General features: G+C 39.9%; 2 protein-coding genes across 10 annotated transcripts; both read right to left on the bottom strand.

The window, feature by feature from the left end:
- Positions 1–327: 327 nt before the first annotated feature.
- On the bottom strand, positions 328–12095 carry IMPA1 (inositol monophosphatase 1). Of its 3 annotated transcripts, XM_037380560.1 has the most exons (10): positions 12016–12095; positions 11411–11474; positions 10049–10130; positions 8736–8869; positions 6701–6805; positions 5363–5408; positions 5114–5222; positions 4267–4375; positions 2661–2812; positions 328–2225 (listed from the first exon to the last, which is right to left on the bottom strand). In XM_037380560.1, exons 3-10 carry the CDS (start codon positions 10109–10111, stop codon positions 2107–2109), a joined length of 837 nt encoding a protein of 278 aa, XP_037236457.1. In that variant the 5' UTR covers positions 10112–10130; positions 11411–11474; positions 12016–12095; the 3' UTR covers positions 328–2106. The 3 variants fall into 3 exon arrangements, with proteins under 3 accessions (XP_037236457.1, XP_037236460.1, XP_037236459.1); XM_037380563.1 differs by lacking the exons at positions 11411–11474; positions 12016–12095 and adding an exon at positions 11559–11604; XM_037380562.1 differs by lacking the exon at positions 12016–12095 and having other exon boundaries at positions 11411–11552.
- A 2238-nt stretch (positions 12096–14333) lies between these two features.
- ZFAND1 (zinc finger AN1-type containing 1) lies at positions 14334–27133 on the bottom strand. 7 transcript variants are annotated; one of them, XM_037379777.1, is made up of 9 exons: positions 26999–27094; positions 26496–26737; positions 25777–25819; positions 23795–23834; positions 23320–23447; positions 23143–23234; positions 22206–22330; positions 18183–18338; positions 14335–18032 (listed from the first exon to the last, which is right to left on the bottom strand). In XM_037379777.1, the coding sequence occupies exons 5-9, from the start codon at positions 23424–23426 to the stop codon at positions 17862–17864; spliced, it is 651 nt and encodes a 216-aa protein (XP_037235674.1). In that variant the 5' UTR covers positions 23427–23447; positions 23795–23834; positions 25777–25819; positions 26496–26737; positions 26999–27094; the 3' UTR covers positions 14335–17861. The 7 variants fall into 7 exon arrangements, with proteins under 7 accessions (XP_037235678.1, XP_037235677.1, XP_037235679.1 ...); XM_037379779.1 differs by having other exon boundaries at positions 26496–26599; positions 26999–27090; XM_037379781.1 differs by lacking the exon at positions 26496–26737 and having other exon boundaries at positions 14334–18032; positions 23320–23471; positions 26999–27024.
- Between the last annotated feature and the right edge of the window lie 41 nt (positions 27134–27174).

Raw genomic sequence — 27174 nt, 5'->3', positions numbered from 1 at the left:
TTGAGAAGGCTACACACTTCAACCACCTGTTGGGCCTCCAAAACAAATCACAGGCAAGACAGTTCATAAAGTTTGAGCTCTGAGGTCACACATGACTAATGCACCATGATCTCACTGGAAGATGTTGGAATATTCACTCTAAAAACCTATTGCAGGTATATAAATAATCCCACTTATCTAAAGGCACAACAGTTTATGATCTATGTACCTCAGCGGCCAAGAAGAAAAAGCGTTCAATGCAGAGAAAGTCTGAAGCCCACAATTCCAGCTTGTTGGGACCCAGCACTGTAATGATGAATATTAAGAAAGGAAACACACACCTGAAGCTGCTGCTGCTACAACATATTTATTTTGAATGTGTTCTCCCATCTCAAGTATTTTTTAGACATGTTTCTATTTCACAAATAAATCAGTTTTTAGAAGTTACACAGAATTTGTTATACAAAAGCCACAGAAATGGTACAGGAGACACTTCTCAAGAAATAATGACGATCCCTCATCATTTACAGCAACAAAGTTACATTGAAATGCTCAAAAAGTTTCTATCCTTGTCAACCGGAATTTAAAAAGCAAAATTAAGTCTGTTTTTTTGACAAGACCTTTAAATAGCAGGCTGATCTCATTAACATTGATCATCTGGCATCATATACAACTTCAAATTAAATACTTCTGCAAAATATGCAAAAATAAACTGATATAAAAGACTGAAATTTATAATAAGAGATCTGTTGAAACATCAAGGCAGAGAACACCATTCTCCAAATTAAAAATAGTGGGACAGCAGTACAAAAGTCAGGTTTTTTCAAAGCATTGCTGTCTTCACTGGATCATGAATGATACAACTTTCTTTAGGAAACTTTAGACACTGAAAAATCAGTCTAAAAACCGACTTAAGTTAAATCTTTTTTTAAAGTGCATTAATTATTTGAACAGTGTACTGATACTTTTAACACTCATACACAAAAATTCAAAGAACCAGTATAGTTTTCAAAGTTCAGAACAACTGACAACAAGAACGAGATTACTACTGTTTCTTAGATTTATAAAGATACGTTTAGATACGTATCTTCTTTTGTGCCTGTACACTCCATAACACAATGGAAACCTGATCCTGGTTGGTCGCTGCTTTTATAATTTACAGAAGATGATGTAAAACATCTGGACTATGTGCTTATTCTTTTATCAGCTGAGTTACTGAAAACTCTCTTGGATTTTAATGATTCCTTAGACTTTGAAACACACTCATTCACGGAGAAACCCACGCAAAATTAACAGGAATTGTAACTGCCAAGAATAAGAGGACCTAGTACCAGCTGATCAGAATGGTCAAATGCAAATCATACTTCATTTTAAATTATGGTAAATCAACTAGTGATAGAAGGTGTGCTCAGAACTTATTTCTGGGAGATGCACATATTTTCTGGCACAGTAACTATTTTAATTTTTGCCAACTGTAAGGAACTTACACGGATACTGGCCACATAAAGGGCTAAAGAAGAGATTGTGTTTATCTACTGTAAGAAAGCTACAATGCTGACTACAAAACCAATGACAGATAAGTAATGAAGGCTTTAAATCAGAGCCAAAATTACAAGCAACTAAAAAAAATTTGCAAATGTATCAGTTACCTCTACAAAAATCTGTAACAAATTAAGGAAATGGATAAACTGGTGACATCAAAGAAAACAGATGAGATGGACTGGATCAATAGTAATGCCTTTGTCTTTTGGGGTTCAGGATCGATACGATGATGTGGTGTTAAGACAGTGAATTTTGTTTTGTCAACTAGAGATTTTTATTTATCTATACATCAAACAGTCTCTTGCTATGCCTTCCAGTGTAACACAAAACTTTAAAATATTACCTGTATATATTTGCTTCTTTTTAGAGATATCTGTGTAATTGTGATGTTAAATAAAATACTTAACAGTAAAAGCTTACTTAGAATATTGGTCCAATCTCAAAACACTATTTAGTAGTCACACCAGTACTGAAAGACTATCACCTACTTATCTATCTTTTTATCACATTCGAGGTGCAGAACAACCAACACATGGGAGTATGAGACAACATTATATAATTACATTTAAGGTGAAGTTTTGGTATTCAGTTAGTTGCATCATCCCTTTTCAGAGGAATTATTTGAAGTGCTTTGGCTATTCTCTCTCCTATAGCTCGACTACTTGCTGCAATTATTCTTCGAGACATCAAATCAAATGGTCCACCTAGAAATCAAAGCAAGCAAAGTAACTACCTTTATCTGGAGAAAATTAAAAGTTGGTAAGAAAATGAGCATTCAAAAAATCAAGTGTAAATTATACATTCCTACTTAGGACCAAATTTCACCCCTGGATATAAATGCATTTAACACAACAGGTACCTTGTATGAGCTACATTTGAATTCTGTTCAGTGTATGTTTACTGCCTTTTTTCACTTTTCCAGATGCTCAGCCATAGGAGTAAAGCAAAGCAAACAAAGTTTGCCTTGTAGCTCAAGAACATGCAACTGACTGTCTATTAACTGGGTGGGAACTCTGTTCAGTAGTGGTAACTTTGAAGGAGGGTTGAAAGACCTCTTTGCCTTCTCATTTCAGCTATTTTTTCTTCCCAACTAGTTACTCGTAAGGACAAAAGAGTTCCATGAATGCCTGAGTATTTACCTGATACATCTAGCAGTACTCCGCCTGCTTCAGTAATAATGATTCCAGCCCCTGCCATATCCCAGCAGTGAATCCCCATTTCATAATAGGCATCAGCTCCACCGGTTGCCACAAGGCACATGTTCACAGCTGCTGTACCAACAGCTCTAATCCTAAAGGAGACATAGTTGTTTTTTTAATTGAGAACAGTTTGTACTGTGTACACTGCACAGAGAACACAGAAGCATCATATGCAAAGCGAACTGAGCTAGACAAAATGTAGTGGAATGCTGCAGTGAAACAAATAAAAAATTGGGTATGAAGTTTTGCTTAAGTAGCTTGAAGAACTCTCCAAATACAGCAAATTTCCAGAAATTACATTTACAAATTCCACTAAAGAATTTTGTCTTAAGACTGCAAACACATATTAAACAACTTCTTAAACTAAAACATATTAGGGAAGATACCCACCAATGAAAAAATAACAGATATTCTACTTTGCTTTTCGAATACAAGAATTAGAGTGTACACGGTTCTCAGCAATGAACTTCAGTTCCTCTGATGATACTCAGTTAAGTATCTCTCACTTGAAAAAAACCCTAACAGCCGTAATCAAAAAAATAAATTACACAGCATGAATTCGGTCTGGATAACTTTATAAAAACCCTTGTGTTACAAATTCCACTTTCTTTTGGAAATGTTGATGCACTTAGTGTGACTTGTACAAATAACTGTAGTTATTTCAATTATCAGTAAAATGTACATTAACTTGTAACCAATAGCAGCAAAGTTACTGCAAGAAGCAACTTAAATCAATCCCAATATCAATTTATTGTTTACAAATAAAATACCAAAGTTGAACTGACAACATATCTAAAATGTACTCCCTACTTACAATTCAACATACATTCTTTAGTGACATCAGTTGACTTTTGGAAAGCAGAAAAAAATTCTACACCTTAAGTGTCAAAACGAGAATCCTGAAAACCTCAGCATAAAACTACAACCCGTTTTAGATCAGAAACATGAGTACGGTTGAGTAATAAAACACTGTCTAGTGAAACCACCTTTAGATGTAAAATGGCTTGCAGAAATGTAGGCTTTGGCTTACCTGGAGGACAGGAACCAGGCAATGTAACCACAGAAAGAACAGGTTATGGACAATTTCAACTACTTGGGACAAATTCAGAAAAAATTGTGTGGTGTTGAAAGGGGAAAGGGAGATCTACTTTTGCCTCCTAACATTAAAGAAACCACAACGATTTTCATTACTACAGGGAAAAGAAACGTCATATAGCTTCTGTTTATCCAGTTTTACTCCTTATGTATTTCAGGGGGTGGACACACACAAAATTCTTTCATTTTTGTAACTAGTAAAATACAATACTTTTCAGTTCTACAACACCAAACATGCTTTGCTTCTCAATATTTATTGTTATTGTTAGGGCTCTCTTGTACATGTCCCTGCTTGAAAAAGTTAAACATACTTAGAAGCCACTAGACAAAAACTTTTAAATCGTATTTCACATTTAAAGTGTCCAATATCATGCAACCAACCCTTCCTAAAAATGATCATATTTACAACATTAACACTATCAGTAAATTTAAAAATTAGGAAGCATCTTACCCATGAATGGGAATACTGAGAAGTCTTTCCATGTTAGAAAGAATTATTTTTATAGTCTCTGGATCACGATTGGATCCCAATTCTGTTACCAAAAGGGACTTTGTAATGTCTGGAAAAGAAACAAAAACTCATGTTTCCAACAGTACAACTTATATAACAACAGTAATTAGCAGAGTTTACTTCATTGCTTTCTTACCAGACTGAACAAAAGTAAGGTATTTAAATATGAATATGACATACATTGGGTGTATAAAAATCTGTTATTACATGGAAAATGTCACGAAAAAATATAATACAGCAAACAAAGCAGATCTGCTTTAATTATGTATATACATTAATCGATGTAGTTACTAAATAAAGTTCTATTGCTATCAGAATTATAACAGTCCTCAGATCTTTAAAGGTCTCACCTTAATGGTGGGGTTTTTACTTTACATAATAAATAAGTATAGAAGAGTGATACTGATTTAAACCACTAGTTCACACCTGAAAGAAGCTGCCTTGTTTGGTAGATTTGCTACAGACTCTAAAGAACAATCACAGACAGACTGCAGATATACAGGGAATTAAAAACACACACACACCCCCAACACACAAGAGAATAAAATCCTCAGTTGCAGAGTCCTGATTTTGTAAAGATCACAAGCATGTTATATGCATCAAAGAAAACATAAAAGCTGTTCCTCAAAACTGAACAACCCATGGCCCAAAAAAGCCTCTTTGCAAAACAAAGCCATGAAATGGCTCTATGAGCCAAGAAACAGGACTATATCCAGGTCTAGAACTGTTGATGCCTCATTTGCAAAATAAATGTAATTGCCAGAAATAAGCACACGGTTCAACTTACCTTCTTGGCCCGATACTTGAAGTTTTTGACCATTGCAGAATGCACCTTTTCCTTTCCTGGCAGTATACATCTTGTCTTCTATACAACTATACACAATTCCAAATTCTATCTGCAAGAAAAAGTAAAGGTACCTTGAGGGTTTTTTCCCTTTCTTCCTATTTACTGTGAAAATATAGACCTTAGTTATAACTAGCAACAAGGAATTAATTTGTTTTTGATTGATTAGGTATTAAGTAATAAAAAGTATACCTTTTTGTTTACAACAAAGCCAATTGAAACTGCCACAAATGGAAACCTACAAAACAAAACATTTCACTAATTTATAGTAAGATTCTATGCTTCTTTCATTACCATGCTTACGCTTAATAAAAACAACGTTCAGTTAAATGTAACGTACATTTCAGAAAGAAACCTGGACTATACAGAAAATACCAGTTTTCTGGAATTTGTACAATTTACTATGAAAACAGATCCAACAACACTAATTACTATTTAAAATACAAACTTTTCCACACACTGAAACTAAGCCTGTTACAGCTTAGAGACTGTCACCCCTGTTACAGTTGTTACCAGCTTTGGGACTGTCATCTTATAGCCAAAGCAAGGTTAGTAGCGCAGAGGCTTTCTCAGAAGGAAGAAGCTGGCCAAAATGGTCTCATCAAAGAAGCCAGTCACCTCTCCCCCCAAGCAACAAAGACAGACAGATATTGAAGTGAGAAGGAAGAATGCAGGGGGAAGAGTGAACCAGTGGGAGTACAGAGAACATGGTGAAATGCATCTCAGGCTAAGTTTTTAATGATCAACCAATCAATTTTTTAATTATTTTTTACTCTTCCAAACTTGAAGTTCCCAAACTTTTGCTTTAATTACTATCTGCAAAAAATACAGATTTTTAATTCTGTAAAAAACAGCAAAATGGTTCTTTTCTTTGAGCTTTTTGAACACATTATTTAGCATGATTCACCAGCTGTTTAAAGCCATGGTGCACACAGTGGCAGTTATTTCACAGCTGGAATCAAGTAATCTCAGAAAAACTCATCAGGGTTAAAATCTATCATGTTTCAAAGACAGAAGGAATAGGCAGTCAGCATTACACTGAAAGTATCCTCCTCATCCTCGTGCAAAATATCACTAGACAGTTACTGGTGATATTCTGCTTTATTTCATGGTAGCAGCTCCTAGATCTTAACGAATTTGAAATTTCTTGGAAATCTGGACTTGGTGCTGTTACCACCTCCCTGAAATTACTGCAACTCCTAATTCTGAGTCTTCTTGCTTTGCTGTTAACATTTGTCCACCTATCTTTGGCACCTGCGCCAAAGGCTGCTGACTCCTGCTATACAGTATGAGCCTCTCATGGAACAACTGCTGTTGGTTACAGAGCTATTGTAATACTTACAGAAATACAAAAAAGATTACAAAAAATGCCCAATGGTTCTCAGTAAATGCAATAACAATTTATAACTATTAACAAGTTCATAGTATCTCTTTCAAAGCCATTTAAAAGTGAAAAAACCTTACTTTCACGGAACTGAAGAAAAAAGATAATCATTTGAAGTTGCTAACATAACAAAATGAAAGGTAGACCTGTGTACGAAGTTGGTAGTTCCGTCGATAGGGTCTATAATCCATGTAGGGTTATCTGTCAAAATGCTGCCCTCTCCAGCTGCAACAGATTCTTCTCCGATGAAGCTAGAATAGCAAATACATTTAAAAGATACAAAGATATTGTTAAAAATGTCTGAATTACACCACTGTCCTTGAAATTAAAATTCTTAAAACAAGATGCAGGTTTTCATACCACCAGTGATTCATACGTAAAAAGCTAAGAAATACACAATCTATTCGGAAAGCACCAACCACATCTGAGCAACCTTGCATCAATATTTATGATGTCAGAAATAAGCACAGTACATGAGGAAAAGAAATTTATATGTTTTAATATTGATTACTGGAATTTAGCATTCAGAACCTTGAAGTTTTCAACATTTTTTCCAGTAACAGCATCAAATTTTGGTCAGAATACTTGTAGCTATTTATACCTTTCCGTTCATTTGTGCTATAAAGCACTACTTTTTAGCAAGAAAGCCTTTGTGGTCATATGCACCTGGTTAGACCGCTACAGTAACTGTTAAATTTGTAGTCTGATTTCAACTCAAATATGACAGAAAGTCTTAAAACTGTTTAATTTTACAAGGGTTACAAAATGGTGACATGGAAAAGGGATAAAACCCAAACCAGAGCCCCTCCTGAAGAGTACGGTAGAGTGCACACTCAACCATAATAAGAAACCCAAGAGATACGCAAGGCACAGTGCTACAGACACCCAAATATCACAATTTTTGCTGCTTGTGAAAATATTTGTTTTGAACTGCAAAATTATTGGGATGAGTCTAAGTGGGTGGAATTCTCTTCTATGTTGTTACATTTATTGCATATTACTCAACCTATGAAAAGTATGCATTAAACACATGCCTTCCCCCACAAACATGTAAAATGAAGAGAACTGCCGAGAGTTAACAATAAGGTCCCTTTAATATTGATTAGGAGTTACTCATCCACCTCAATAGCTATTCAGTCGCTTTCTTTGTGAAGATTTGCTGCTTTGTTGAAACATGATATTTCTTTCTGAGCAATCATTTTCACTTCCATAGTTAATCATGTAATTCATTAGAAAGAGAAATTCAACACCAGTATCAATTATCTAATTGAAAAGATGCTAAAGTACTCTAAAATGTTTATTAATGTGACAGAAACTGTTCTTTCAAGGTCATTCCACAGGTCTGTATACTTACACTAATTTGGTTAGGTTACTGGCATTTTGCATCACCTCAGTTGTTCCAGTTATAAACATATTTATTATGTTTCACATATACAGCTACAATAAGAAAATCTCCAAGAAAATGCAAGAAAAGTGAGCACACCCTCTTTAAGGAAACTGTATTAAACTTGAGCTACTATGTCAAAATAGGAAAGAATGTCTCATGTAAGTAAAACACATACAGTTCACCCTTCAAGAACAACTTTATCGGGGAGGGGGGGCACGAGGGGCAGGAGGAAGAAAAAAAGGGACAGATAATTAAAAAAAAAAAATATCCGTATTCTGTATGACAAACTTTCAGTTACGCAGAATCAGATGATCCTATCTTCTTTTAAGAGGGTTTGATGTTCTTAAGCTGTATGAGATTTGCCAAAGGTACGCTTGGTACCACAGGACCCATCCAGCACAGACAGCAAATGCATGCTCGTTTCAACAGCCAATATCAGACAAGAAATTTGGGTTCTGGGTATGCTGGAGCCACCTCTGATTCTCCAACACAAGTAAACAAGAAGTTATTTACAGCTGGCTCAGCTGGAAGTGACCTTCAGCATAACCCCTAGGCAAGGCTAACCTCATGTCAGTAGATCCTGAGGACACCTTCTTTTGTTACTACAGCCCTGGACAAAACTTCAACATGTTGCTACTCTGAAAAACTGAACATATTGAGAGTAAGGGAGAATTCTGTAACTTGAAAGCATGCCAATAGTAATGAAATTTTACAAAGCAAAATCATTAACTTTCCATCTTCTTCTTCCAGCCTCTTCTCCCTTTTTCTATCAAAAATGTATCGAGAAGTCATACCTGTGAGAAGGATACTTTTCTTTTATCGAAGAAATAATGAAGTTTTCTACTTTTTGATCAGTTTCTGTCACTAGATCTACTGGTGAGCTTTTAGTCATAACAGATATTTCTTCTTTGAGTGCTTCACGGATTATCTGCTCACAAACAAAACAAAAAGAAAAAAATAATCTATCTTCACCAACAGTACAAAAAATATTAGTTTTCCTAACAATCTGAGCATAATTTTTACTGTAATTTTCTATACCGCACATACAAAACACAAACAGTGACAAAACCTGGATTTAACTGCAGCAGCTGAAGCTTACCCTCGCATGTATCTTCAGTCCCTACTCAGCACAAACTTTTACATGACCTTAAATCTAAGTACTACAATATCCACTGGTACATGAAACTGAGGTCTATTTTCTTAGGGCAGGTTTTAGATTTATAAATTTAAATACCAGAGTTGAATGAAACACTTATGACTGAGCTTAAGCCAGCTACTTTTAGACAAATGCTGCATTTATGATATTCAAACTACCAGAACTGGCCTAAGCAAAAATCCATGCCTCACAGACCACAGAATTGTTTTACTGTAACTTAGAAAGATTTTCTGAGGTAAGACTTTAATGAGGTCATTGAAGGACAATGTTCTGCAGGCTTTGCAGCTGCAGGGGACAGAATTAGTACATGTACCATCTTGCCTGGCTGCAATAGCATTCAAATGTACCAAGCAGAACTACCAAGAACTGAACATTTGGTAACCACTCTTATGCAGAGGCTCTGCCAAGATGTGCAAACTCTTCCTTGTTCTAAGCCATCTTGGATCACAAACGGGCAAAGTACCGCCACTGCAAGGGATGTTTCTTATTTACAGAAGTAAAGCAGTCTTCACAAAGAGAACATGTCCTGGTACCTTGTGCCAACAACAAACCACTATATAACATTGATGTGTTCGCAAGGAAGACTGTCAACAGCTTTCAGGTAGTACAACAGTAAGGCAGACAGGTGCAGCTTAAGGGGGGAAACTGAGATGTTCTTTGTTTTCCACAAATCAGAATATTTTCTTTTTTTAATCAAATTTAAGGAATAAAAGATACCTCTTAAGTCTCTAATCAGACTCTGATCCAAAGAGAAGTGCAAAGTTGTTTTCTTAAATTAACTAAGCTGTAAACATGAAAGACACTCCAATCCTGAACATCACTGAATGATTCTGCCAATTTATGTTTTTGACAAAGCACTCCTCAGAAGAATATCCACCACTAAACTCCTTCAAAAGCTACATACATATTAGACTCAATAAATAGTATCATTTATAAATAGTTTATAGTTACCTCCCCAGCTTTCCTTGCTAAAGCAATTGCATAATCCATACATTCCTGCCAAGGATCTGCCATTTTTTCTTAGATATCCAGCCTACCAAAAAGAGAGATTAACACAAAAATTATTATGGCTTTATCTTCTTTTTTTTTTTTCAATTTTATTTTTTATTTTTACAAATTCTGATTTTCTACTCCCCCTGTTCTGGACTGCACTGTTTTGTCCTTGCTAGAATATGGAATTTTGTCCTATCCCTTACTCTGAAACAAGGTAACTTAAAAAATATTGTAAGCTTGGTCTAAGTTACCAGATTTCTGCCCCCGCCCCCCAATTCTGTGATTATCAAAAAGATGCAACATAAAAACATTAACAAGTACAGAGCCTCAGCCTTGAATGATACATGCATATAAAGGACTCCACATTTAGACACTGACCCCAGTGTACATAAAGGCTCTGAAAAGTAACAGTGTTGTTACACACAGGCACATTCTCAAATACAATGTACAGCTCAGAGCCTTTTTGTTTAAAAACACTAGAATCTTTACTGTAATTTATTGCAGAAACTGGTGGCATACAGCTTAGTCTATTTTTAAGTACAGTTTACATTACTCTGAATATCTTAAATTAGAAGATTAAAATCTTAAACCCAAAATCTATCCTTTCTGTATTTCAATCCTCCATGCTTTGTTCTTGGGGCTTATTCCAAACACAAATATGAAAAAGGTTTTCATTCTACATGAGAAAGTTACAAGATCCCACAGTCATTTCAAAGTGCCTCCTATATTCTTAGGTATTACAAAGCAATGTTACCTTCTATGCATCTCTACTTTCATGAGCAACGTGAGATACAGATCAGCACATCATACATTATTTCTGCTGCACCCCCAACAGGACCACAAATTTATTCCATGACACAACAGCATTTTGAATTTTGGAAGTCCGTTTCATTTTTCTGCCCTAGCCCTTTCAGAAGCCTTCTGGGTATTTCCTACTTAAGTGATTCAGTCTTTAAGCAATGACCTGGGTAACAGTTTCGTAACACTTGCAGACTGACAAAAATTAGAGATAAACGATCATTAAAAAATCAGCACTGAACTAGTATAAAAAACCCCTGTGCAATTAACATGATCCACGAGTACCCAGTCCAATCACCCTGATCTAATGGTCCTTGCCTCCTTCAGCCTTCCTCCTGAACAGGCAGAGATGCCTAGAAAAGCTAGCTACAATGTGAAGAGTATGATGCTTCAGTTACGTTGATAATGTTCTTTACTTGTCATAGCCTTTAAAGCAGAGGTTCTGTTTGTTATATAAACCCAGAAATAATCTGTCAAGAAACAAACTGCGTATAATAGTAGTAGATAAAGTTACTCTGTTACCCGTAAAAGCCCGGCAGTATTAGCGGAACTTCAAGCACACCGACATCCAGCACCACGGCACAGCCTCACGTAGCAAAGGAGAAGAAGAAAAACAAACCAAACATTTACATTTAAAACCTCACCAACACGGTAACTCCAGAACACGTACTCTAGTTAAATACCAGCGCCTACACCGACTGGAAGTGCCTCTCGCCCCCCCTCCCCAGTTTAAGTTCAGTCCCCCGCGGGTGCCCCGCGAGGCGCCGCCCCCCGCGCCGCGGGCCCGCACTCACAGCAGCGGCGTGCGCGCCGGGCCGAGGGGGCCGCGCCGGGCCGAGGGGGCCGCGCCGGGCCGAGGGGGCCGCGCCGGGCCGAGGGGGCCGCGCCGGGCCGAGGGGGCCGCGCCGGGCCGAGGGGGCCGCGCCGGGCCGAGGGGGCCGCGCCGGGCCGAGGGGGCCGCGCCGGGCCGAGGGGGCCGCGCCGCACCGCACCGCACTGCCCGCCCGAGGCGAGCGCACCTCACGCCACCGCGGGGCCCCCGGGCCACACAGCCCCCAGGCAGCAGCGCACGCCGCCCTCCCCCCAGCACCCCGAAATGGCGGCTGAAGGAGTACGAGCTGGCTCACCCTTCCCGCCCGCCGCCGGCTCCCCTTCGCCGAGGCGCAGCCGCGCCAGTGCGCAGGCGCCCGGGCCGCAGCCGCTACCCCGCCTCCTCCGGCCGGGGCGCCTGCGCCGGCCGATAGGTAAGGTAATACTAAAGATGTTGAAATTAGGCTTCAGTGTCGGTATCTTCTTAATAATTGTGATATGAAGAAACGGTGCGAAATAGGGACAATAAACATCGATTGTGATTGTATATGCCTGCTCAAGGAGTGTAGGTGTGGTGATTGGTCACGTAACCATATAGTTTTAAGGAAATAACTTATGAAAGAGTCTGTTCTTCCTCTAACAAAAGGGGCTATTTATAAAAAGGATGAGAAACATTCCAATGTTATCTAGAGGGAGCACTAAATCTCCTTGCTAGAGAAAACTGGATGGCCGACAAGGACATGAATTAGCTGCAAACTTGCAAGACCACCACATTCCAGGCAAAGGACCGATAAGCTAATTAACATACGAAACGAGAGTAGGCACGGTTTAGGTAACGAATATGTATAGGCGTTAATTGAATATTCATTTGGTTTATTGTATAAATATGAGATGGTTCGTCACTTCGGCTGTGCGTGACTTTGGTGGAGCGATCCCCCATGCACCCAGCGCTGCCGAATAAAAGATAATCTCCGCTCACTCGAATACTGGTGACTGATTCTTCAAATCAGTTGGACGTGGCAGGATGAAACTGCTCCCCCATGGAGCACGCGATTGACGTCTGCCTCGGCTTTTAGCAGCCGAGGGCGCCGCTGTTGGGAGCGGAACTGCGTTGTTTAGCGTGTGGGAAAAAAAGCACGAAGGCCCGTGAAAAAGAATGTAACAGGCCCCTCGAAGTAAAAGAGCGTTTAATCAGTTCAGGTTACAGTGCTTAAAAACAGTAAACCGAGCCAGTGTCTGACCGATGCGTGGCTGTCGGTCCCCTCCTCAAGCCCTGTGAGCGCTGCCCTTGCCCCCGCGCTGCCCCACCCCTGCTGCCGGCTCTGCTCGTTGCAGTAACACCAAATCGGTAACCATTTTCCAGAAAACTCTCTGGCTTTCAGAAAAGATTTTTGGAAACAATTTGAAGTTCAAATGATGCATTTTCAAGATCACTGTAATTAAAATTATACAGATGATGCGAGAAAATACAGCGAAAAACCCCTAAAACTCGGCAGGCAGCAGCTGCATAGGTAACAGGAACCATCAACAGGCAGGCAGGAGCCTGCTCAGCACTTCAAAGGGACAGTTGGTACTGATGTCGATGAGCCCCACAAGAATGTAAATCAGCCTTCTGACAAGGACGTGCTAATCGCTAAAAGAAAAACTACTGAAGTGATAAGACTCAAGGACACTAGGATAGGTAGGGGGAGATCTCGACCTCCTACTCAAATGCGCCCCCCTCCCCCAAGAGAGTGAATCCCCCGCTCTGCTCGGGGAGCATGCCCAGTAAATTTAAAATGAACTGTACCTTTAAATTGAAGCGAGAAAGCAACTAACCAATAATTAGCTAGTAGGTGCAGACTTTGGGCAGAATTAACCAACTTCACTGTATAAATAATGTAATTGTGAGTACAACTAAGTGTGCAATTTAGGAGGAGCGATCCCCCTTGCACTCGGCACCGCAATGAACATACCTGCTTTGTAACTTATCCTGAGTTATGGAGTTTAATTCTGCATGTCACAGAGGGGAAAAAAACCCTTACCTTTCCTAGCCTGACTGATACTAGTTTTGCTGTTTTTCTCTGGTCTTTTGACCCTGTTGTCTCTCACCAAGTAAAGGCAAAACTCCGAGGTGCTGTCTTCTGTTCACACATCGCAGCTGATTTAATTTACTGCTGTATGTAAAATGATGATCTACTGTAAACAGGACAAGGGTTGTTCGCTTTATGACTTAAAATGATCATAAAATATCTATATCACCAGAATAAGCAGCCTCACCCTGTTTCCCCAACGCCAGTCCAACCCACAACGAGGCACTTGTTCCAAGGCCAAATGGGGCTAATTCAGTCCTTACCGCACCAGTGAAGGTACAGTTTCCACTCCCAGCAGTGCTGTTGTTTGAGGCAAAGGAACTGTGCCTTTTCATGTTTCCTCCTTCCCATTTTGTGAACAGAAATAGACATATACGCCTGGTTTTTTAAATATTCAGTCATTAAAGAACTGCGGAGATGATAAAGGTTATTTTTATTAATTATTTTTCAAGTCATTCTCTACAAGGCTATACTAAGAGCATACAGCCAATTGAAAAGAGGCACTTTGGCTCTGATTCAGTTTTTGTTGAGGCAAACTGCCAAACATGCCTCAGAATATGGCTTCTTTGACATTATTAATAATATACTTAACATTACAGCAAGTGCTTTACAGGCTTTATACGGGGATTTCAAATTCTGTGTTGATTCTAAAATCAGCAGAAGTAAAACAAACAGAAATGGCTGAAATTCTCTCCTCCTAAGTGTAAGAATTGCTCTGATCCAAACCACAATTTCCATTCCAGCTGAAAGGAAATTTTGTATTTCATTTAAGAGGCTACTAAGAGGAGAACTGGGTGGCAAGGAGGTGTTTTTTTATGTGACACCAGATAAGCACGATGAACAAGTGTGATCTATTGATAAAGTCTTCAAACCAGACTGATGATGCTCCAGGGCACATACTTTTCTAAACAGACACACAAAAGGAAACTGATGAATATGAAAGCATGAGAGATTACTGCCTGTTTTCTTAGTGTGATTTATTATTTCTTGTTTGCTACAGCATCACCCAGCTGATCTAACAGGTCACACATCCAAGCAAAATTGAGCTCTTGAAGTTAATATAACCCTTTCCAAACTGTGTTACATATATCACAAATACATGCCAGGGAATTTTGTAGCAGTATTTGAATTGGGACAAGGCCAGGAGCTGCTACCAAGAGCATTGTCAGAGGTAAAATGTTCACAAAGCCTTAACCTTGTGCATTCTCTGAAATTACTGTACAGATATAACAATCAAAAAGTTTGACATTCACCTATTTTAATAGTTCAGCTGAAAGTACTATTTACTATGAAATCATGAAGTAGTTATTTTGACAAATTATTCTTCTCACTTGAGTAACTTCGCATGCATTTTCTTCTACTAGAAGTGAGTTTAACATTTTGTTTACTAACTGAAGTGGAACAGTTCAGCAACTTCTAAACACAAGCCTGTGAAATTAACAATGGTTTCAAATGTCAGATGGCTCCTCCAAAGTGTTTTTTCTGTGTTTGTTTTTTTTCTTTTCAAATCCAGTTGTTTAACTTTCCTTATTTAAATATGCTAAGATAATAAGCTTTAGAAAAACAAAAAATTGTATACACTATAGAGTGTAAACAGCTAAAATGTGAGCCATTCTAGCCTAGGCAAGGTCCTGATGCTCTGGGAAAGTTTCTGCTTTTGTTCCTAGAGTTGATGATTAGGACAGAGTTCTCACCTCTCAATTATTTATCTGTCAGACTAGCTTAATTTGGCTTTGCTTCTCAGTTTCTGAAAACCAAGTGGAATGAGCTTCTGTGTACAATCGCACATTCCTGGAATAAGATGAAAGTGAATGTGAAAACTTTTTGGAGTCTTATCAACTGTGACTTGTGGGTTTTGTGCTGTCATTTACAGGCAGCAAGCCCTTAGCAATTACTGGCGGTTGATGAAAGCAACGTTCCTGGTAAAACCTTTGAGATCCCCCCAAAGATTTTACTTTCTCCATCCAAAGTCTATCTTCTCTCTATCCACAAAAGAATGTTATTTTAATTATTTTGCCTGCAACTGCTAGGGCAGAAAAATAAGGGGCAAAAGCAAGTGAGTAAGTAGAGAATGAGGATTTTCTGCTGAAAAAAACCACCACCCTGCTCTGCAGCATCTTCCATTTGCTTCAGCAACATGGGGAGCAGGTTCAGCTCAGGACTCTTCCCTGACTCACTTGTCCCACAATGATGGTTGGCCTCTCATTGTATATTCCTTACCACAGCTGCCTAAGATACAAAGAAAATGAATTAAAAATTGTAGAGGAAAGGGAGGAAAAGAAATAACAAGGGGAAAGGGAACTGTTCCTCTTGCAGTGGAAAGTGAGATGACAAACAGGTGGGGATAGGCAGGGGAAAGTGGAGAAATGCCTGTGTACTTCCTGCTGCCAGGAAACAAAGATTTCTATAATATCCAGCCACTAAAGACCCTTTCCTTCATGGAAACCAGAAGCACCTTCCTCTTTGTGACATCCATACCAGATCCAGTAAAATAATTTGTCAATACCCAAGTCATGTTACAACTACAGTAAGGAGTACTGTACAGCAAAATAAGAACAATTAACAGTGACTTGCTTACTGAGATGTTTTTAGTTTTTATGCAAGTCCAGTCAATGGATAATAATCCTACAGATACTGCTGTTATAAAGGTATACTACTTGGTAGTACCACATACCATGGTAACTTACAGCCACTTGAACAAGACCACATTACTGTTCTGTGAATGGAGACTACCTTTGAAAAAGATGCTAGGCAGACTCCTCTTACACTGTGCTTTATGGGTTTTTATTACAGCTGTGCCTAGAATGGCTATGTCATTCATGGCTGGCTGTTTTCAAACTGGTACCAATGAACCAGAATCCAGCATTACAGCCAGTGGACAATGGTTCCCTTAAGGCAATCACGTACTACAGATAAACCCGGAGTTTTTCTGTTGGTGGACATGGTAACAGAATGAGCCAACACACCAAATCCATATTTGTGAATTCTCAGATGGCTGCAGGTGTCCATCTCCACTTGCAGGTCTGAGTACACCTCTCTGCCTCATGTCAGCTCTCCAGACCAAAGCTCCGTTTCCCACAGGAATAAAAATATTCCTTAGCCTTATGTCCCCTACTGTCCCCATAATGTTGCTCCCCACTTCTATGTATGTCCTGTAATGGCAGGACAACGTCCCTATAATGCATCATGTGAACATTTTTGAACAATGTGTAGACATTCAGTCTCCCTGTGGCCCAGTTACATCTCCAGGAATTACTGAGAACATCCACAACGTGCATACAAGCTGGCACATCCTTGTGTATGTGAGAACAGCACATGAAGATAGTTGCCTAAAAGAAAGGGCCCCACATCTGAAAAAAGAAAGGTAGCTCTTCTCTTTTCAAATTTGTTGAAAGGTGAGTCACTCTGATCTGTGAGTCGGGCTGTGGGAGACAGATTTCTCCCCCATCTGAATGCTGCGCCCTAATTGCTATGAGTGACTAGGTCATTTCAGTAGCAATGGATCACACCTTACATGCTGCAGCCAACTGCATCTGAGAATCTTGCTAGTCTGTTTAGTTTCCCATGAAGAGGGGTTTGCCTCAGTAGTTCATTCACACTGCACAGAATCATGGAGCAGTAGAAACTATTACGTGGAGAGAAGAAAATGTGGACCTGGGGCATGGACAGTGCTGGATTCCAAACTCAGCGAACTCTGTTCTTGTAGATGTAGAAAAGATGCTAGAACAGTGTAATGTGTTTCCTTCCTTCAGAGAACTGATACACTGCAAGTTTACATTTTCATTATTTATTAATACATACTTTTCCCATCATTTACACAAAAAAAAAGTTTAAGAAAACATTACTGACATTATATAGCTAAATAACGCAAGAATTTATTCTAGAAAGTGAATATCTGTAACATTAATTGTTATAATAACTAGTTTTCCTTTCTGGACATAGTTCTGTCAGTCAAGCAACAGAGAAATTGATGGGAACTGTGTCTCTACAACTGAGGACAGATTCTGGCACACCAGTAATTGTAAAATAAAACTGGACTTGGTTTGAATACCACACTTGTAAAAAATTTTTTTTTTGTTTGTCATAATTTACTAACTAAAGTACGACTCTGTATCTTCTATAAATAGAACATCATTATCAAGATACTCCAGAATTATATTTCCACCATTGTATAATGGACAGTCTTTATCAGATAGCCATGTTTCCAATGTGTGTTCAAATGGCAAGGCTTCTCCAGAGGCAGTATGGCATAATCTCAGTTTCTGCAAGACAAACAGCACAGAAATTAACATTAAGATATCCCTATCTGAGATGCAAGAAGTGGGGTGGAGAAGGAAAAAAAGGGTAAAAAAACCCCAACCCAAATCAAAACCCAACAACCTGGAAAACATTTGTTATTATTACTGATTTACCTGGGATGTTGATTTGTTGTTGTCATTTTTAAGGCTTGCTAAGGAAGCTGCAAAATCTACTACTTTGCCAATACTCCACTTACTGCAAAAGAACATAGGCTTGCTTTTCTCTTTGTTCCCCTTTGGTAAAAATACTTGAAAGTAAATTCTCTCTGTCTAGAAAAACAAATAAAAAATTATTCACAGAAGAAACACATAATTCCAGTCATACATATCTAATAGTTTCTCAGTTAAAAACTTACACTTCAGCCCCAGAATTACCAACTGAAACTTGTTGTATTCCATCAGGACCAAGGCCTGACTTTACTGCAGAATATAAATGACTGAGATCATCAAGTCCAATCTCCTCCAGCTACAGGCACATATATGAAGCACAGCAAGTTCAGAAAGGAGCAGAGAACATCTCTCACCGGAGTCCTACAACTAGACTATTTATATATAAACAGACATGAAGAGGTGTCTGTCTTGGGTTTACTAGACAATGACAACTGCTCTGGGGAGAAAAAGGTGAGTTTAAATAAGCAGTGGTGGCTTTTGGCAGCAGCATAATGTCTCGTATTGGAATACAAAGGCAGTTAGAACAATTAATCGTACTAGAAATGCCTGCTTCACAAACCAACACTCTGGTCCTGGCCAGCTAATCCTTTATCCTGTTTTTCATCCTTTTATGTACTGAACACTCTTTCAATATGTACTAGACTGAAACATTTGTTAAGAAATGTCAGGAGTAACCTGTGAGCCAGAGATTTGGAACAGGATTGGGACAATCCCTTCTTCAGGTTTATTTCTTCTTGACATTCAAGAGAAGACATGCAGCAAGCAGGACTGGTTTATTCATCAGTTAAGGCTGCCCTTGCTGAGTCTAAACCAGATACTATCCTATCAAACAAGACAGAAGTCTTCTTTTTAAAGGACTTACTTATGCCTTCCCTAGAAAAATATGGAACTACCTTCCCCCAGCTACATTCATAAAACTGAGTCTGAATTTCATCCTGTGCATTTTCCTCAAAACTTGAGAGTGCTCTCCACACACCAGAAAATCTTTAACACCCAGGAATATTACAAAGGGGCAAGGGAAACAGGACCTGAATCTTGCTTAAATGTAAATGACCACAACTTGTAAAACAGCTAACACAATGGCCATGCTATTATGGACACACGCTAACATCACTCAGCTGCCATCAGTGCCCTGGCACCTTCCTACAGTTGCTCCTCCAGTTCCAAGGATGATGAGACAGTCTCCCACAGTTCACTAGAACTTAATTCACAAAACAGCTCATTTTACTTTGCATCCCTAACTATGGGATATGCCTCCAGCAATTTCTGTGCCATATCTAGGAAAATACCAGTGAGTCACGGACACAATAAGTAACGCTGTTTTGCAGCATGGCCCTCCAGTTTTGAGCTGGTCAGTCTCAAGAGGGGTAACCCATATCAAGTCGGGTAACCCATATCAAGTCTGACACCAAAAGAATCTGAACAAAGAGGTCAGAGAAAAGATATTTCTAAGATAGTCTGATTTTCCTGATCATAGAATAAGAAAGCTCAGAAAGTACTGCTGGTGTCACATGGTCCATAACCATGCTCAAAGCAGAGGGAAATGTAAAGCTGGACCTAACTATAAAGGTAGATCATGTTGCTCCAGGTCAGATTCAATCAAGTTTTGAACATCCCAAAGATGTAGATTCCAAAAATTTTCAGAGAAGCTTGTTTGAATGTCTGACCACCCTCATTGTGATTTTTCTTCCTATTATCTAAATGGAATTTCACATGTTGCAGCTTGTGCTCATTGCCCCCTGTCCTTCTGCTCTGCACCTCCAAGAAAAATGTGTTAATCTTCTCTATATAGTGATGAGAGAACTAATGTGCCCAAGAGGCATTCCAGAAACTTCACATTCAAAAAAATCTGTCATCAAACTGGAACAAGCTGGGCAGAAGGAGGCTAGGAGGAGTCTAGGAAGCAATTTAAATAGAGGTGCTGAAGGTTAACAGGCTTAATTTACTAGTGTTAGAATTGTCACTATTCTAGATGATTAAACAATTAATATCCAAATGAGAAAATGAATAGTCAGAGAAATTAGCATACGGTAATTTGTGCTACATCTTTTAGAGTTTACTGGCTTTGGAATTAGGAAGCAACTTTTAAAAAAATTTCTTACATATATTGAGGGTGGATCTTTTAAATTATGTTCCACAATGTTTGAAATTAATCACTTTCCCTCCAGAACGTATTTATTTAAGTGGTACTATCTGTGAAAAATGCTACAAGCAGGTCTTTGTATTATGACTTCTGCCTAAGCAGAATTATCTAATCTTTAAGCTTGACAAAGTATAAAAACAGAAATTAATGAGGACTCAGTAATGGAACAGCTGTAGTTGTTTTAAAAACAGTAATTAAATATACTTTACAAAGATAAGACCTAACAATAAGAGTATCACATAGAATGTTTTCAGTATTATAAAATCAATATGGAAGGCCTAAACTTGGTGTGTTCCAACATAACAATGTAGTGAAAAGTAATTGAAATACAGGTCTTTTAAGAGGATGCATAAATACAGATCCAAAGTGAAACCCTAGAGGAAAGAATCAAGGTGTTTCTAAACCCAGTGTAATCCTGATATGTGGAAAAGACTTGAACATCAGGTCTGACTGGTCATGGTAGTGAAAAACAACAAGGAATCAGTGAAGTACTTCATGAATCAAAGAAATTAAAGGCTGAAAGAAACATAAAGCAACTGTTAAAACCCTTTTCCAACCCAAAGGCAGGAACAACTGACCTCACACCCTTCATACCTCATCCAGAAATGTAGTAAATGGCTACTAAATCTGAGCAGCAGAATAATGGAGCTTCACCAAACACAAAGCTCAGTTTCATATGAGACAGGTTCAATCTAACTGGTACAGATTTGTGCAAGCTTTGTCCTGTCTGTCAGCAGCCTCTTGGTACCCAGCATGAAAAGCATCATTTTGAGATGGGTTTGTCATGTGTGACCGGTACCCCCTGCTCCTGGCCCCTTGGTGATAAGGTTAGCATAACTAACACCATTTTATATGGCAAACAGACATTCTCTGTGACCAAGCTGGTCATGTATCAGTTCCCGCCCGCCCTCTCCTGACGGCCCCGAAGGTCCTGCACACCAGACAGACTTCTTCTCCCCCTCCGTATCAGCCTCAAGGTCCCTGGGTGCCAGGCTGACCACTCCCCTCCTTATTAGCCTTGAAGGTCCCAGGCACCTGGCCAACCTGATAGTGATGACTGCATCACAGAACAGGGGAGCATAGCAGCACACAGCACACTGTCCATAAAATCGAGCAATTACAAGCCCTAAGTGGATCTTGGGACCAGAACTGCTGCTGGCCTGCAAAACCTGTGATCACCTGGTGGCCAGGGACACCTTCACTGTCATCTGTTTCCTCTGAGGACCGAGTGAGTGACTCATATTCTTTTACATGTTTTAAGTCTAGTTGATGACTGTGATACTGCTACTGCAAGCCGAGTATTGACTGGACCCAAACTACAGAGGCTCCAGGTGATTAGGAACCACAAGCTAAGTTATGCTATAAAATTTTGTGCTATGCTACTTATAAAATTGTGCTACACCAATTCTGATTATAAAAATGGTGTGCTACTCTGATCATAAATTTCTATGCTATGCCTATCATCAAATTCTGTTAATAAAGCTTTAATTATAACTACAACTTAGTGCCATTATCATTCTGCCAGGGATCCCCAAAAGAACTTGTCTATTCCTGCAGTGCTGGGTGACAACCATGTGGCAGGCACTTCTTCTATAAAATAAAGGGATTTAACCTGACTGCTCCAAATTCCACACAGACACCTTATAACAGACATAAGATTAGTGAGATTGCTTTTGGGAAGCAGGCTGAAATATACATATAAATGATTGTGGGCTCCAAGAATTAAATCCAAAACCAAACTGAGGGAACTAGCTGAAGAAATTCAGAAAACTTCCCATTTCCTTGAATTGTGAATTCAATTATTGAAAACAAGCATCACTGACCTGAGGCAAGGACTTGTCCCCACATGCATGCATTTTCAGTTTCATTAATGCCACTTTTGCTGCTGTTTCACTGTTCTTTGCTCCTTTACATTTTTTGCGTTTTGATTCCTCACTTTTTTTAGAATCTGAGAACAATTATTATTATTGTTAGCGTGATGATTCAGACCGTCCCCTGTACATATCTTGGAATTAGCTTATTGCTCCTCATTATAAATATCTTCAAGGTTCCCATCCCTTTCATGTCCTTCTGAGGCCACGGTATCAGGTACTCCTAGTCAAGAATATCTGGAATTGTCACAGTTCTAGCAGAACTCGTTTACACTGAAAAGCAGATGAACACTATCACGAGGTAAACATGGGTTGCAAAAGCCAAATAGATACAAATTCTGAAGTTTCTACACCTGTGGCAATCACAGGATTCATATGGCAACAGTTTCAGGTCCTCCTTTCCACACATTACTCCACTGTCCAGTTAGGCAGTGCTGTTTATTCTCTTTGCTGTCCTAGAGCTTGTTTGAAAGCTGCAAAATATTACATTGGTTTTTGCCATCTTGGTTGTGTAAGTATAATCCCAGCAGGCTGGCATGCACACCCAATACAATACAATTGCATTATTTTCTCATGAATTAATATGCACATAATAATGGTTAGGTACAATTCATTACATTATAGTACTTGTAGAATGAGAACAAGACTATAACTCTGAAAGAAACCTGAGCCCTATTTAATCTTTAAAGATCCTCTTTACAGACACATGCTGCTGTTGTCCTGTCTCAGTCTAGATGCATGGCATTACATGCTGACATGTGAGTTTAAGGCTATTTAAACAAGGAATCCCCATCCTTCTTATTTGGTCAATCCTGAACCCTCAGAAGAGGTCACAAGCTCAACCAGCCTTCTGAAGAAAACTGTAGCATATATATCCCACTGTACTTGCCTATAATATTTTTAACTAGCTGCTGGGTGGCAGCCATTCGAGGTTTTGGTGTGTCCAGTCTCTCACATTCATGGTCTGATTGATGCCGGTGTCTGTAAACAACAGCATAACAGTTTTACTACCTTTTCCATTCCCTAATGAGTGAGCATTGTTGTTTAGATACACTGTTCCACTCACCTTAGACAAAAATGTTTTTCACAGTAGGGACATAAAACTGGCAAAAGCTCCTTTCCATTGCAGTCCTTGTATGAGCATGGGTAAGATCTGTGCTGGTCTGGTTTCATAGAATTGTTTCTTATATTCACCTAGGCATTAGTACAAAATATTTTCTGTAAATAAACAGACATACAAGTCACCACCCCATCTTTTCAAAAGAACTGCATGAACTCTTAAGTTCTATAGGCAAAACTAGTCCAGCTATTCTCTCCTACTTTTGTCCTGGTTAAGTTTAGCTCAATTAGGAAAAAACCCCAACATCCTACTCAAAATCAATTTACTTCTGACAGGCAGAAAAAGAGTAGATTCATTTTTTTAGGCTTGTCACATTCTCAAATAAATAATTCATACTTATATACTGCATGTATATATCTAATCTGAAAATAGACAGTTAAATTGCACTTAATTTTAAGGTAGTCATATATTATTAGATTACCTCAGAACACCCATGAGCATCCCGGCTCCTGTGCTGAAGGCTTGATGGCAAAAGAAGAAAATATCACACCATTATCAACATTTCAGGAGAAGAAAACTGCATGTGAAAACATTTACATGTTTGAAGTCATCTGACAAGTTTTATCACGGGAACACTTCAATTAAATAATCTTGTCCAAAATTTGTTCTAACCATTTCATGTCTTGAATGGATCGATCATATTCTTGCCATGTAAAACTTATGCCCCAAAATAACAAACCATTTCAAGAGAATAAGAATATTAGCATGCTTAAGAATTTAGCTCAAAGCAACTGGAGTTTGTCTGTTTTAATGGATTTTGAATCACTTTCCACAACAGTAGAAATCCTTTGAAGATTTCTAACATATTAAAAGTGAAATCTGCCCTCAGCCTATGAGTTTATCTCAGCTGCCCTCTGCTAATCTGAAGTATAAATCAAAAGTGCAGGCCCTTGATTTGAATCTTGGAAGAAGAATTCATTTTTTTTTTTTCTACCAGAAAAAACATCAACCCCCCTCACTCCCTACCCCAATCAGTACAAGACAGAGTCTAAGCAAGATCCCTTCCATAATAATCTACCTGCATTCTAAAGACAATCCCACTGATTTCAAACCTCCGCAACAACCACTTGGGGAAAAAAAGTGGTAAATTCAATGAACAGTTATTGTCAAGTACATGTATCTGAACTGAGTCACAGAATGTTTTATACAACATTTAGGTCTATACAACTGCCACACTGAGATCTTATAGGAAAACCAACTTAATTTCCTTTTACAACAAGGTCACCCATCTAGTTGACCTAGAAAAGCCAGTAGATGTGGCGGCTTTGGATTTTAGTAAAGCTTTTGATACTCTCACAGTAGCCTTCTGACAAAATGTCTAGCACACAGCAAGACAAGTCTGTAATATGATGGGTGAGCCACTGGCTGGTGGGTCAGGCTCAGAATTACAATAAATGGGGTTACATCACGCTGGCGGCAGTCACCTGTGAAGTTCCTCAGGGCTCAGTTTTAGGGCCAGTGCTCTTTAATGTTTTTATAAATGATCTGGATGCAGGAATTGAATGTACATAAAGTTTACCAATGACACTAAACTAGGAGGAGCTGTGGAGTCCCTTGAGGGTAGAAAGGCCTTACAGAGCGGTCTGGATAGACTAGAGAGCTGGGAAGTCACTAACCATACGAAATACAACAAAATCAAGTGCAGGATTCTCCACCAGTGATGGCATAATCCTGGTTATACATATAAAGTGAGGGACAAGAGGCTGGAAAACAGCCCTGCAGAAAAGAGATCTGGGGATTTTGGTTGATGGTAAGTTCAATACGAGTCAACAGTGTGCCCTGGCAGCCAAAACGGCCAACTGTGTCCTGGGGTGTATCAAGCACAGCAAAGCTAGCTGGTTGAGGGAGGTGACTGTCCCACACAACACCACACAGGTGTGGTCCCACCTCAGGTACTGAGTGCAGTTTTAGGCACCTCAATGTATGAAGGAGATCAAACTATTAGAATGTCTCCAGAGGAGGGCGACAAAGATGGTGAAAGGCCTCCAGGGCAAGACTTGTGAGGAGCAGCTGAGGTAATCTGGTTTGTTCAGCTTGGAAAATTGAATGCTGAGGGGCGACCTCATCACAGCCTACAACTTCCTCAAAGGGGGCAGAAAAGGGGGAGGTGCTGATCTGTCTGGAAAGCAGCAATAGACCCGAGGAAATGGAATGAAGCTGCGTCAAGGGAAGTTCTGACTGGACATTAGGAAATGGTTTTTCACCAAGAGGGTGTTTGGTTTCTAGAACAGGCTCCCCAGGGATGTGGTCACAGCACCAAGCCCGTCAATGTTCAAAGAGCATCTGGACGATGCTCTTAGTCATATGGTTTAGTTTTAGGTAGTTCTGCAAGGAGCAGGGAGTTGGACTTGGTCATTATGGGTCCCTTTCAACTTGAGATACTCTAGGATTCTATGAACTTACCAAAAGACACCTGAACAGCCATCACATACAAAGGGGAGAAAATCTGAAACAAAAAGGTTTGTTTTCAGATAGGCAACATGCATATTGTTTTGCTAATACTTTCTAGCTTAATTTTACATGATTAGCTTTTGCTTACATACATCATGGGGCAGGTGCCTTTACACAGTAAAAAATCTCTACCCCTCCATCTACACAGTACCTAAAAGTGGCTTTTGTAACACAGTTACACTGTTAACTCCCCTAGTTGGTATTACTGAAAAGCACGTAAGTACGTAAATTGTTTTTACATACATTCCAGAAGTTGGAAGTATGCTTTAAATGACATTTTTTTCAGTATCAGATTGGGAAACCAGAACATTTGGCTAGTCATCAAACTTAAAAGTTATGTTAAAAAATTGAATTTATTGTGAGACCACTCAGAATATTATTTACTGACTGCTGAAGCAGTGGGCAATTTACATTTTCATTATATGGGTTGCCAGCTGGAGGAGACGTTATACCTTCCAGAAGGCCAGCATCTCCTCCATTTACAAGTCCTGATCACGCCACTCCTTCCTCTCTGTCCTTCGTATCATACATACTGTCCTTGCGCAATTTAAATTGCACACACTTATTAAGTCTCTGCATACATCCCCCACCTACTGCATCAATTCTTACAGAAAAAATCACTTCACTGTCGGCTGAACTCAACCACATCACCAACAGCAGCAAACACCCACCTCCAGGCCATTACTCCGTTTCTCCATCCTTCAGGTTTGGTCTTAATGGACCACCATGCAACTGGACTACCAAGGTCAGCTCACAGAGATCTCGGTCACTTCGTCTATGTCAGACCAAGTGGTCCCATCAGAAAGCCTTCAGTACAAGCGATTTTGCTGCCTCTCTCATTTTCATTAACATAGTTTCCTCAGATCAGCGAGAGCAAGCAAGGGCGAAGGAAGGGAAAGCCGGGTAACAACAGCTGGCAAAGCAGGGGATTAACCACCCGGCCACACCACTGAGGCGACAGGCCGTGGCAATGGATAGCGCAGGGCTGCGGCAGCACGGAGGCCGCCCCGCGGGCCCCCCGCCGCCGCTACCGGTCCGGCCCCTCCCGGTTCCGCCGCCGCCCGCCCCGGAGCCCGCCCCCGGCCCCCCATACCCGCCTCCGCCAGCGGCGCCCCGCGGCAGGCCGGGACCTGTCTCCGCCACCGTGCCGGGGGCCAGCCGCGCCCTGCCTTACCAAGCTGGCGGCACTCCGCCACCCCGCAGTGCTGCCCCAGCTCCAGCTCCGCCATTTCCCCGGCCTCGCCAAAAGCGCGGACGGCGCGGGGGGGCGGGGAAACTGGGGGGGGCGGGGAAACCCAGGGCTCGGCGCGCGAGGGCCGTCGGAGCGTGCCGCGGGCGCGGGGCGGGGCC

Source organism: Falco rusticolus, chromosome 3, assembly GCF_015220075.1.
Source record: "Falco rusticolus isolate bFalRus1 chromosome 3, bFalRus1.pri, whole genome shotgun sequence".
NCBI lineage: Eukaryota > Metazoa > Chordata > Aves > Falconiformes > Falconidae > Falco > Falco rusticolus.
Note: the sequence above shows the minus strand (reverse complement) of the source record. Positions and strands in the feature narration are given on the sequence as shown.